This window comes from Apium graveolens, unplaced genomic scaffold, assembly GCF_009905375.1.
Source record: "Apium graveolens cultivar Ventura unplaced genomic scaffold, ASM990537v1 ctg8319, whole genome shotgun sequence".
Classification (NCBI taxonomy): domain Eukaryota; kingdom Viridiplantae; phylum Streptophyta; class Magnoliopsida; order Apiales; family Apiaceae; genus Apium; species Apium graveolens.
In genome coordinates, this window is record NW_027421081.1 from 35,569 (window position 1) to 49,190 (window position 13,622).

A 13,622-nucleotide genomic window follows, 5' to 3' on the forward strand; every position below is an offset into this window, starting at 1 on the left:
ACGTTAAAATAATAAGTTCACTAAGATAATAAGAACTTTTGCCAAGTTCATAGTCGGACTACCTAACGTAGTATTGACAGTTAGAACCCTTATGGGAACCCTTATAAATATCGTGATGGAAGCGTAGTTCGTTATCGTATATGGTAGCGGGACTCCGAACCCTGAGGTTGAGGAGCAACAACGCGATGATGTTTTATTACTTATTGGAGATCAGATTATGGATCCGATAGAGCGTCCTAACGCGGGACCGGATGATGTTCATATTGAGGATGTAGCGGTTGAGGATGTTGTCCTAGAAGGGATTGTTGCTGAGAAGAATCCCGTGGAGGATCCTGACAAGAATAAATAAAGGACCACTGAGGAATTGATGAATATGGTTAGGGCGACTACCAGAGGTAGGATTGGCCGATTACTACCGGAGGTTCGTTCAAGTTCGTAAAGATAGTAACCCCTTTAACGCGGCTTACTCGTATGACTGAGAAGTTTGAATGGACAGAGAAATGCGAGAAAAGCTTTTAAGAACTAAAGCAAAGGTTGGTGGCGGCCCCTATGTTGGCGTTGCCGGATGAAAAATGAGATTTTGTGAATTATAGTGACGCTTCGCTTAAGGAATTAGGGTGCTTCTTATACAGCACAACAAGGTAATCGCGTACGCGTCAAGACAATTAAGGAAATATAAAATTCGATATCCCCACCCATGAGCTTGGGCTCATGGCAATAGTTTTGCCCTAAAGATTTGAGGCACTACTTGTATGGAGAGAAGTGCGAGATTTATATAAGCCATAAGTGCTCTAGTACATTTTCACGTAGAAAGAGCTCAACATGCGCCAGAGAATGTGGTTAGAGCTAATCAAGGATTACGATTATGAGATTCTTTATCATCCAGGGAAAGCCAAAATGGTGGCTAATGCCCTTAGTATAAAAGATCCTACATCTTCAACAACAACTCTTGCTCCATTTCCCATCAGTAGAATCACCTCCTATTCCTCAAGAGTCCTACTTCTCCTTAGTCCCTGCAACGAATTGCAGATGTAAGAACCACAGGCGGTATCTAATACCCAAGTAGAAATTTGACTTAATGACATATTCATTTATATCATGAACATACCTGAATCAGAAGTGGTAGTCTCACTCCCCTTCTTCTTCTTCAACTCTGCAAGGTAAACCTTGCAGTTCCTCTTCCAGTGCCCCACCTTGTTACAGTGAAAGCAAACAACTTTGCTCTTGGGGTCTTCAGCTTTTGGTGGAACCGGCTTTTCTTCACCTACTTTCTTCTTCTTGGAAGGGTTCCTCTTCCTTTTCTTAGGATTGGAACCTTCACCAATTAGAAGAACAAAACTCTTCTTAGGGGGAAAATTCGATTCCGCAGTCTTCAACATGTTGTGGAGTTCAGCCAGGCTGACATCCAGCTTATTCATGTGAAAGTTCACAACAAACTGCGAAAACGAACCCGGAAGTGATTGCAAGACCAAGTCTTGGCTCAGCTCCCCATCCATGGCAAAACCAAGATGTCCAAAACGTTCAATCAAATTGATCATCTTAAGTACATGGTCATTCACAAATGATCCCTCAGACATCCTACAACCGAACAGCTCCTTCGATATCTCATATCGATCTGTCCTCCCCGCCACATCATACAACTCTTGTAGATGCATTAGGATAGTGTGAGCATCCATAAGCTTTGATATTATTCTAATTACTAGCCTATAAACCCAAAGATTAGATCACCTCACATTAAACCCAAAAATTAGATCACCCAACCCATAATATCCCGTAATGTCCAAAGAAGCTTCGTATTAGTTTCTAATCCTATAACTTAGTCATTAATTAATCAATAATAGATTCGGACTTAGAGTTGAAATATAACAAAAAGTTTTCAATAATAAAATGTGTGAGAAATCTATCTTTTCAGAAAAATAATAAGAGCAAACAGCTGTAGATCCGTTAAATGATTAAAATACGTAAATGCATGAACGAAAACGACAGCCGTCCAAACTCTCTAAACTCGAACTCGTGGTCGTGGGCGTGGGGGTGTTGAACATTAATAGCCCCCACGATTTCTTGTCACCTTTGTCATTCTTATAAGTTATATCCCCGAGGTTCAAATGTTTCCCTTGACCACATTCAATTTTAAGTTTTTTTTAAAAAAGAAATTTATGTGGTCGTGCATTGCATTCGATGGGTTTAAAGATTAAATTTTTCATTTTTGATAGAAATACAAAGATAAATTCGATCGGTTTGAATATTATTATGTCTCGGAACATCTTTTGCTCTGATTCTTCATCTTGTCTTTCGATACTATAATATTTGGATAGTTATTTTGAGTAAAAAATTGCATAAAGTTATCTAATCCAATAATTATACACATATTCTTATGATCAAGTCCTGGCGACAATCGTCAAAACTTAAATTTTATCATATCACCACATTTGTGATCAAGTTCAAGTAAAGCTCGCGAGAACTTGAATTTTATCGAATCATCAAAAACTGAACTCAAGATGTTTAGATATTAAAACTTGGGAATTTTCTATGGTGTGTCCAAGACTCCCATAAGGCACACAATAGTCACTAATTTCCATATAAATAAGCTCTTTTTATTGGTGGTTGAATAATAAATGTTAATGGTCTGCATTCACATCAATTCCACCAATAAAAACCAATAAAAATAGATCATTTTTATTGGAATTAGTGAGAAAGACCGTAAAACTTGATATGAACTAAGAGCATTTCCAAGTTGTTTACTATAAGACGTGGATCTAATGTATCATTAAATTTAGTAAAAAAGAAGAAGAAATTTCCGAGTTTCTCAAGGTTCATTAGATGCTTGGTCCCCAAGAACAAGGCCAGATGAAGTTAGTTGTGGGAGATGGATTGGGTGGGCCAAATGAGGTTAGCATTACTGCTGATTTGCTGATGAATATGGGGTCCAAGGTGCTGCATCTATTAGGTACGTAATATTCGAGGACAGGCTAGAAGAAGATGATACAGGAGTTGAAGCAGCTGGGCATGGTGAGAACTGAGATGTAAGAGGAAGTTATGGTCCTGTTGTAGTCCCAGTTATGGTTAGGGTATGGAGGGTATCTATAATATTGTGGCTGTTTTGTTCATGTTTTGTTTTGTTCAGATGGATGTTCTTTTTTTGTCTCGGTCAGTTGCTTAGATTTGTTCCCTGATTTTTTTTTATAAAGAGAATGCTGCATACCCAAAAAGTTTTGCAAAAATATTTTTAAAATAACACGTGTCATTATTTAATTCGTGCAATTCATATTAATATACGAGGGACCCATTTTATTTATGAGTGAACATCCAATAACATGTTAACAACTCATCATTTAAGTACGGTTTTGGGAACTGTTTTTGGGACTTTAGCATTTCTCTTAATAAAATGTTAACTGGAATACTCATCTTAAGAATAAATGATCGTAAGGCGCCGTTCGCAGAGTAGGAACAGGTAATCAAATCATTATCGATAAAGATCCTTGGCTTCCAGATAAAAATAATCCTTATGTGCAGACAGTTCATGATGCTATAAAGGGTCAACCAGTGTCTTCTTTAATGATTACAGATCAAAAGGAATGGGATGTTGAGTTGCTCAATGATATTTTTGAAGACAGAGATGTTAATCTAATTTTATCAATCCCTATAGGACGAGTTGAGTTTGATTCATGGTATTGGAATAAAGAGAAGTTAGGAACTTACACAGTGAAGAGTGCATATGCAGTGCTACAGGGTCTGGAGGTAAATCAAAACTTGAGTAATAATTCTGGTTTATGGCGTAGCATTTGGAACTTGAAAATTCCACAGAAAGTTAAAATTTTTATTTGGAGAGCTATATCAGATTGCCTGCCCACGAAAGAACAATTACAGTATAGAAGGGTGAATGTTAACTCTTTTTGCCCAGTGTGTAATGTCGAGCAAGAAACAGTTATGCACATTCTGGTATCATGCCCATTTGCAAGTGTATGCTGGGTTGCTTCAGGTAAGTTATCAGGAGCTTTCTCACACACTGTGTTTAGTCAGTGCATGTCTAATATAACCCAACAGTATAAAAGGGAGGAAGTCGAGAGGATAGTCATGATCATGTGGTCCTTGTGGAAAAATAGGAACAACATTGTATGGAATCAAAAGAGTATGGAAGCCTCAGAAGTGATATCATCAGCAAATATATGTCTTAATCAATGGAAGAACGCTCAAGATAAGTCATTTGACAATTTTCTGGGGTTCATGACCCAAGCGGATGGCAAAGAGCGTTGGGAACCACCACAGTTAGGAGATGTTAAGATCAACACTGATGCTGATGCTGCTCTCTTTGAGGAGACTAATTCTTATAGTTTCTCGATGATTGTTCGTGATCATTTAGGAGATCTGATTGAGGCGTATTCAAAATGTAAGGAAGGAAGATTAGATCCTGTTATGGCAGAAGCTATAGGTGCCGAGATGCCTTGAGTTGGGTGAAGGAAAAAGAGTATTCCGAGGTGGTTATAGAAACAGATTATCTTGCATTGATACAAGCGGTCAGATGCTCTTCTACTAATTTGTCGTACCTGGGCAGAGTAGTAAGTAGAGCTGGCCAAACGAGCAGTTTGGCTCGGCCCGTTCGCAATTCGGCTCGTCAAAATTCGCCTAATTCGGCGCGTTAACGAACGGTTAATTATTCGGCACTAATCGTCAAGTTTAACGAACCGAATACGAACACTATTTTATAAAACCGGAACCGGCCCGGAATCGGACCGGCCCGAACCGGCTAATTCGTTGACGAACAGACAGAAAATTGAGGGGGTTATTCGCGGTTAACCGACCCGCGAATAATTCGTAAATCGCGATTAAAGTTCACGCGCCAAGAATAAATTATTTCTTATATTGGAAGTCATACCAAGAACGGTTCCATGGGCGCCTCTGTAAGGTGGGTAAGGCTGTGGGGGATTGGCATAAGGATCAGGTGGGTATGTAGTGTAAGTAATTGATGATGAGATTAGTTGTGATGGTGGGTATTGATTGTTTTGGTTTCTTCTTCTGTTGGGGTTGTTATTGCTACTCCAAGATGTACCCATTTCAAAACTTGTTGTTTGTTGCTGAGAGAGAGAGAGAGGAAGAGAGAGACTGAGAGAGAGGCAGGGAGGGAGAGAGAGAAAGAGGCAGAGAGAGAGAGTTGGGGGTATAGTTTTTGGAGTTGAATTTGATGAAGGCGGTGAACCGCCTACCTATCAAATTATTCGTTTGTTCTAGTTTAATCGAGCGGTTAACCGCCTACCTATCAGTTTTCTTTATTCTAGTTTAATCAAATTATTCGTTTGTTAACCGCACAAACCGCCTATTCGCCAGAACCGTGTTATTCGCTTTATTCACGTGCCGTTCACGAGTCCTCCAACTCTGTAATCGGCCCGGCTCGGCCCGAACCGTATATCCTCGCGTGCCGTTCACGGTTTCAGATGTCAACTAACCGGCCCGTCCAAAAATCGGCCCGGCACGCTCGGCCCGTTCGTTTGGCCGGCTCTAGTAGTAAGTGAATGCAAGGATCTTCTCTCATTTCTAAAACAACGTAATGTAACGTTAAATTTTGTTAAGCGTTCTGCGAACAAGTTTGCTCACTTTATAGCGAGAAACTCGAGTTCAATAGCTGAGCGTATCTGGAATAGAGCTGATGTTCATCCAGAATTTCTTCATGTATTGTTAGAAGACTTGAAATTTTAATGCATTTTATTTCTGGCAAAAAAAAAGAATAAATGATCGTTATAACCTCGGATACCCATTTGGTAGTATCTCATTTTATATAAAATACTTATTTTGGACGGACGGGAATACCCATTTCTCAATAGCTATCCCAATTATAAAATTTAGCCGTTTTTTAAAAAAGTTGTGATTTTAGTTAATTTTCACAAAAAAGGTGTTATTTTTATTATTATTTCAAACTACATTTCCCCTCCGAGAGTTCTCATAGGTTCTGGTGTACTCCATACTCATTAGCCCAAACCATTAGAAGCCCAACACAACCAAACTCTCTAGCATTTGGCCCAACTGAAAAATGGGCTTTAAAATCCTAAATAAAACTATTACAACCTTTTTTGAACTACAAAACTGTCCTTTTACCCGGTTGGTTAAAAATCAGTTAACTGTGTTTTTTTAAGACACACATGATCATCAAGTGAAAAAAACAGTGGAAACTATGTTGTTTCTACTAAACAACATCTGATCTTGTTGTCCAAAATCAAGAAACACAAGTTTCAAGAAATGCAGACAATGAAACAATTACACAAACAATCATCACCAGTGTCTCATTTAAGAGACATTGAAATGAACCAACATCATACATATTCTCCAAAAGCCCATAAACATTCCAGATCTCTCTTACAAAGATCCATTCATTACATCATTAAAGAACAAAGGCTGTTGTTTATTCTTGTTGGCATTCTCATTACTTCTGCTTTCTTTATAATGCAGCCTACTCTGTCTCGTTTATCGCATTCTGATCCTCGCTTGTTATCTTCTGTTAGTGTGTTGGATCATGAGGGTGTGAGTAGTTATGGAGATACTGGCATGATGACAGCTGCTATACGAAGAGTTCCGGTGGGAATAAGGCGAAAGAGATTGCGCATTGTGGTTACTGGTGGTGCTGGATTTGTGGGGAGTCATTTGGTTGATAAGTTGATTGGTAGAGGTGATGAGGTGATTGTGATTGATAATTTTTTTACAGGAAGGAAAGAAAATGTTATGCATCATTTCGGGGATTCGAGGTTTGAGTTAATTAGGCATGATGTTGTTGAGCCTATTTTGTTGGAAGTGGATCAGATCTATCATTTAGCTTGTCCTGCTTCTCCTGTTCATTACAAGTATAATCCTGTCAAGACTATTATATCCTTTTTTTCTATGTATTTATGTTAGTTATTCATGGATTCTTCATTTGTTATTAGTCTGTTTTTAGCTGTTTTTGTTCCAGGATACAATAATTGAGTATGCTGGTTTGGATTTTATGTGTATTAGTATGAGTAGGGTGATTGAGCTGTATGTAATTTGATTGAATTGCTTGATATCCTTAACTGTGATTACAAGACAAATGTGATGGGTACTTTAAACATGTTGGGTCTTGCCAAGAGGATTGGGGCTAGGTTTTTGCTTACGAGTACTAGTGAAGTTTATGGTGACCCGCTTGAGCACCCACAAAAGGAGACTTATTGGGGAAATGTGAATCCGATAGGTGAATTATTGCAAATTTTATGTTGTCTAGATTGCTTGTTTCTGTTTGTTTCAAGATGCTCATATCATTAAAAGCTTAGGTGTGAGGAGTTGCTATGATGAAGGGAAGCGGACAGCGGAGACCTTGACTATGGATTATCATAGAGGGGCAGATGTTGAGGTAAAATATTAAACTTTGTTTCTGTGTAATCCCTTTTGTACTCTTTTATAATTAGTAAGTAAAAGTTCTGTACAGAAAAGCCTACTGGACTGTAAAGGATTAGTACCATACTACCATTTAATGGTGTTTTTACAGTCGATTATGTTTCTGCCCTCATTATCACAGGCAATAGTCTTCAGATACACATCAATTTGCCTTGTGTATCAGTGTATGCATACAGCTTGATCAAATATAGTGCTCATTATTGGATTGCAAATGCCATATTGTATTATGTCGTGGAGCACATATTAGAACTGCAGCAACTAAACTATGCTATCTACAATGTCCAAATTGATGCAGATGTGGTTCTGATCTAGGAAGTTTATTTATAAGAAATATCTCCACTTAAACGTTTCCAAGATTAGATGTTTGTTTGTTTTTATCCTAATTTTTCTAGATTTGATTATTAGATCTTGCCGTTCATGATGCATACAGTAGCTAAGAAAAATCTTTGATTCTTTATTAATAAAAACTTATTGCAGTTAAAGTTCTTCATGATGCATGTACTAACTAGCGGTATTACTTGTGGCGCAGATGCAGCCTCTGGGGGGGGGGTTGCTATAATAATTTTAATTTTTATAAATTAAAAATCTATCTTTTAAGTTCTAAGAGTAAATGGGGTATTTCTTTTCTAAATGTAGTTTAGTTTCAATAAGACTCAAGGTTGTGTATAATTAGCATATACCTTTACATTATTGGTATGGATAAATTTATCTTTAATTTTATACGTATTTCAAATTATTCAGGTTTTGGGACAAATTATGATTATGTTTAGTTATAATCTACAATCACATCGTCAATTGTATAAATTAGAGAACTTAGGGAATTCTTGGACGGTGTTCTATATATATGATGACATTGTGTCAGTAAAATACCTCAGATAGTTTTGTTATATTAGCAGTTCCAACCCGAGAAGAGAATTCAGTCTGCAACACCTCTACAATCTTAGATAAGACAACAGGACCTGTAAAATATCTATAACAATATTACTTGTAAAGGCTCTGCCAATGTTTATAAACAAAGGGTTGCTGTATGTTCCATCTCAGATTAATGAGCGACCACATCTTACCCTCTCAGCTGATTATTTTAGTGAAAGGCTTACTTAAAATGACATTGTTACAGGCAAAATTTTCAATTTGCCTGCTAGAATTACCTATTGTGTCGATTTTATTTCATGAGGGAAAGAATCATTGATTTTGGCAGGGAAAAGTTCCTCCTAATCCATTTTTGAAAGTTTGATTTACTATGACTTGTTACTGTATTTCCAAATATCAAGGTTGTAATATCGTACAGAAGCTTCATGATATAGTTATTACCTGAAGAAATAGTTATTTTAGCAGGTAAAGTGAATGTAGTCAATAGTTTGAGAATCCAAAGAGGAAATCAGAATGAAGGTGGACTATTTTGTGTAGCTAATTGGAGTGTTTCGGATTGACACAGTTCTGAGGTGGTATTTTTTGATAATTGATAATTTAGCCAAAAAATTTATTGACAAGTGCTGAAACTTTTAGTAACAATGGTTACTTGGTCTGGTTCCTTGCATGAATATCACAGTTTTGAATTCAATATCTAATCTTAAAGGTAAAATAAGATATTGTCTTGATCTTTTGCCATATCGTATTGTAGAAAATTCAGTTCTTGCACTGTGTAGAAGCTGTCAGGTGTAAACCTTGCACATTGGTTGTGCTTTTTGCAGGTGCGTATTGCAAGGATATTCAATACATATGGTCCTCGCATGTGCCTAGATGATGGTCGTGTTGTCAGCAATTTTGTTGCACAGGTATTCTTTGTTTTTGTAATAATTTGATGCACCTATCCACAAACTTATCAGCACATAAGAATTCTTCCGCTGTGCCTATCTTCTGCAGGCCATCCGCAAGCAACCGTTGACAGTGTATGGAGATGGAAAGCAAACCAGGAGCTTCCAATATGTAGCAGATTTGGTACATTTTACTCTTGAATTATTTTAATGTTGCGAAAACCATCTTTAGTGGTAGCCTAGTGTAAATCTAGGCATATAAGTTCATATTTTGCCTAGAGCACTAGAAGAGACCAAACTGCGGATTCTGGTGTTAAAAGCTTCTATATTATGTGCAAAGCTTACACAGAACACAATTCTGAACTTATATATGTGAAAAATGGAAGTTGAAACTTTTTTGAAGAATGTTATGAAGAGTTATATTGACAGTTTAGGCACTCTTTGATTATTAAAAGAGTGATGTTGAAGTAGACTTGTTAAATTTTCCTATCAGGTAAATGGATTGATGGCTCTGATGGAAGGTGAACACATAGGGCCTTTTAACCTGGGCAATCCTGGCGAGTTCACCATGTTAGAGCTTGCTCAGGTTTGTGTTTATAACGATTTTTCTTTCTAATTCATATTTAGTTACTAAAGGCCTTGTTTTTGTCGCTATACTGGAAGTTGCTTCTTTGTTGATTACAGGTTGTGAAAGAAACAATTGATCCCAGTGCAGTCATAGAATTTAGAGAGAACACTGCAGATGATCCTCACAAGCGAAAACCAGATATTAGCAAAGCGAAAGATCTTCTAAACTGGGAGCCGAAGGTCCCCTTATGGGAAGGTCTACCACTTATGGTCTCTGATTTCCAAAATCGCATCTTGAATGAAGAGGAAGGGAAAGGGCAGAAATGAAAATGACTTGAATCCGTCGTGTCGTGTACAGTGAATGCCAAATTTGTTTGTTGTTCTTGTTCAATTCTTAATATATACTGGTTGATTATGTAAGTAGAAAATGTCTATATTCATTTAAGGGGCACTAATAGCCCATTTTTCATACACTTTTTCCTTCAAAATACAAATCCAGAGTTTGTATTTTGAATTACATTAACAAGCCGTACAGAATAATAGTAATCACTTTCATTCTACCAAAGGGAGTGCAACTAACAAACTATAATCTCCTCTATAAAATTGCAAAAACAAACCTGCTCAAATAATAATATCTTGTTTCCTCTATATTTCTGAAATTAACAAGTTTAAGAAAGAGTACATATAACATAAACTCTCCAGGATGTGTCTATAAGATTAGGTTCTTCAATCCAGCTTCACAGACGAAAACAGATAATGGACAAACCAGAATGAAGAAAGAAACCCAACTGTGCCAGTTGCAAGCATGATTGCTAAAACCATGAAGAGAGAATATCCCAAGTAAAGAGTTGCCGAGACGGGTCCATTCAAACTCTTAAGGTCAAAAACAAGATAGTTGATGGAGTACAAGAAGATGTATATTGCAACAGAACCGGAAGCAAAGAAAGACTTCCACCACCATTTATAGTCCTCCACACAAAGGTGCATGTAGGTCAGAACCAGTGACACTTCGGCGCAAACCACCACAAGAAGGATCAGAACAACAAAAAGGAATCCAAAAACGTAATACACTCTGCCCATCCAAATACTGGACATGATGAAGAAAAGCTCAATGAAAAGTGTGCCAAATGGGAGGGTGCCAGCTCCAAGAACTAACAACCAGGATGGATAATTTTGAGCAGGAATTTCTCGGGGAATCTGGTTTGTACGAACTGGGTATTCAATATGAGGTGCCTTTGCTCCAAAATAACCACCAATTAAAGTAAGGGGAACAGAGATGCAAAACCAGAGCAAAATGAGAACTACGAAGAGAGAAAAGGGAATGGCTCCCGTGCTATGACTACCCCATAGTAGGAAATTCAGTGTGGTCAGAATAAAAAAGGCAATACCAGGGAAGAAGCATGCAACCCGCCAAGAAACAGAGACCCACCCTTTTTGATTTCCACAAAAGATTGTCCTCCACAGGCGGACAGCAACATAACCAGCTGCAATTCCAAGAAACATGTAGAAAAATAGCATGCCTGTGAGCAATGTTCCTCGAGAAGCTGGGGACATAAATCCAAGGGCTGCAAACAAAATTGTCACGACTGCCATTCCAAGAATCTGGACTCCATCCCCTACCATAACACACAACAACGTAGGATTGCTTGGAGCGCGGAAAACATCAGCCACAACAAGCTTCCATCCTGACAGCTCTTCATTCATTTGGGCTTGAGCCTCCTTGTCAAGCTCCTCATAACGTGTCAGATCCCTTCTGACAGTCCTTAAGAAAATCACAAGGACAATACCAGCCAAGAATGTGATCACCATAAGAGAGTTAAGAATGGAAAACCAGTGGACTTTTGCTCCTTCCATCTTTAAATAAGCATCCCATCTAGATGGCCACTTGATATCACTCTCGACAAACGAGACCTCATAGCTGAAGGCTACTGGCTCATTCTCATTAATAGCCATTGCCACAGTAGTAGGTTCACACTTAATTCCAGAAGGGTATTTACCATAAGTTTTCAACTTCTTCATCGACCCAGCATTATGCTTGAAACTGCACGGGACCACTTCGAATCTGACAACCATGTAACCTGGAATCCCTGGTCCAGAGTTTCCCACAGTAGGGATCATTTCAGCAGCATCACCAGTACCCATAACACCAGCAACATTGGTCTCCTCGTATTTATGCACAAGAACAGTAAACTTCAAATGATTAAAAACATAATATTTTTCTTGAACCTTGATCCCAACCGGATATCCAGTCCACCTCAAGTTAAAATTATCTTTCTTCATATACCGAATAGCAGGCAAGTTATCAAGAATCACAATAACTTGATACATTTCATCAATCCTCTTTTTCATGAGCTTAAACTCCTCACTCGACAAAGGCTTGGTCTGACATAAAAAAATCTCCGACTCATTCATATTCATCTTAAACCTATACGGAGAATTCTCAATCCTATCACCAACCAACAGCTCGCCTAAATTCTCCGCACTGTCCTTAACACCTTCCTCGGGCTTACAGAAAGGCAGACTATAATAACCAAATGGAATCTCAGTCTCGACTGAAGTAATCGAATTAACCTTAACCGATAACGGATCACCAACAACATACTTATGAGGGTAACTCCCCGGAAGATAAAAGCCATGACCCAATTGAGATACCAAACAGATAAACAATACCCAGATCTTAATTTCTTCATAAAATGCCATCTTGAACTAGTACTGATTAAATTCTTATCAGATCTGAAACACCCAGATTAAAAAATTAGGCAACAACTAGTTAGTCTAAATGTGAGCTATTAAAACAAAATTTAAATGAGTCATATATCAACTAGGACATGCTAAAACACAAGATACAAGATAATAAAACAGATTAAAAATAAACAAACGAGATAAATAAATTAAAGATTTAAAAGATCGTACCTTAAAGAAGAGACTGAAACATATGAAAGTGAGCACTGCAGAGCTGAGACTGTGCAGAGACTTGCAGAGCATTAGTAGCAGCAAAATGTGTAGACTTTGACAGCTGATTCGATGCTTTGGAAAGTGATTGTTAATTTGCCAAACAGGGCCTACCGTTAATGCCGTTTTGAATGAATTTACGTTTTAAAAACACCATTAAAAACCCTATTACAACGGCCGCGCCCCGCTCACACTATTTTTGTGCTTTACAATTTAATTACACAAGCTTTCCATAAAATTTAAAAAATAATATCGCATATCATTAGTTCATATTTAATATTTAACTAACTCTATATCCCGTGCAATACACATGCATGCTCTAAATTGGGTGAATCGATATTATTTTAGTTATACTTGTTGATAATATTTCATGTTGTCCCCCCTCCTAATGATGATGGATTTATTTGTATATATGAGTAGATTTTTATTGTGATGACATTAGTACAATAGTGTTTATCTAAAATTGACGTAGAGACTTGTAGTGGCATTTCTTATTTTTTACCGTTTAGGATGATCCATGGAAGTTTTTTAGAAATTTTAGTAATTTTACATAATATAGGTGTTTGTTTACATAAGATTTTGTTTTATAATTGTTATTTGAATTTTAGTTTTTTTCAATTTTAATTTCCGACCTCAGTAACTCTTTCTCCTCTCTAAAAAAAAATATTAATAAATTCACATCTCTCGGCATACTAGGCGCTTTCTGGTTGTATTTCATATGTAAACTTTACCAAGATTATTTAATTTAGTTAAATTATCTGTTCATGTCACAATGACGCAGTAAAATACCAATATAAACCAACATTATCATATATTTTATGAATTATGAAGACCATAAGTTAAATGTTTTTTTTACATAAATTCACACATACATATACATATATACATATGTGTATATATATTATATATACATATTGTGTGTGTATATATATATGTATGTGTGTGTGTGTGTAT

The 13,622-nt window shown here is 37.2% G+C and overlaps 2 protein-coding genes across 2 annotated transcripts; one reads left to right on the top strand and one right to left on the bottom strand.

Moving 5' to 3' along the window:
• The first annotated feature begins 6,123 nt into the window (after positions 1 to 6,123).
• LOC141704859 (UDP-glucuronic acid decarboxylase 1-like) lies at positions 6,124 to 10,187 on the top strand. Its single transcript, XM_074508020.1, has 7 exons — positions 6,124 to 6,864; positions 7,045 to 7,192; positions 7,272 to 7,351; positions 9,087 to 9,170; positions 9,259 to 9,333; positions 9,643 to 9,735; positions 9,834 to 10,187. The coding sequence occupies exons 1-7, from the start codon at positions 6,229 to 6,231 to the stop codon at positions 10,041 to 10,043; spliced, it is 1,326 nt and encodes a 441-aa protein (XP_074364121.1). The 5' UTR covers positions 6,124 to 6,228; the 3' UTR covers positions 10,044 to 10,187.
• A 147-nt stretch (positions 10,188 to 10,334) lies between these two features.
• LOC141704858 (transmembrane 9 superfamily member 11-like) lies at positions 10,335 to 12,787 on the bottom strand. Its single transcript, XM_074508019.1, has 2 exons — positions 12,630 to 12,787; positions 10,335 to 12,449 (listed from the first exon to the last, which is right to left on the bottom strand). Exon 2 carries the CDS (start codon positions 12,414 to 12,416, stop codon positions 10,443 to 10,445), a length of 1,974 nt encoding a protein of 657 aa, XP_074364120.1. The 5' UTR covers positions 12,417 to 12,449; positions 12,630 to 12,787; the 3' UTR covers positions 10,335 to 10,442.
• Between the last annotated feature and the right edge of the window lie 835 nt (positions 12,788 to 13,622).

Excerpts from the sequence above, each read along its gene's own strand:
- LOC141704859 (XM_074508020.1), top strand. The coding sequence starts at position 6,229 with ATGCAGACAATGAAACAATTACACAAACAATCATCACCAGTGTCTCAT. Across the intron at positions 7,193-7,271 it reads GGGAAATGTGAATCCGATAG|GTGTGAGGAGTTGCTATGAT; the intron begins GTGAATTATTGC and ends TTAAAAGCTTAG. Across the intron at positions 7,352-9,086 it reads ATAGAGGGGCAGATGTTGAG|GTGCGTATTGCAAGGATATT; the intron begins GTAAAATATTAA and ends TGCTTTTTGCAG.
- LOC141704858 (XM_074508019.1), bottom strand. The coding sequence starts at position 12,416 with ATGGCATTTTATGAAGAAATTAAGATCTGGGTATTGTTTATCTGTTTG.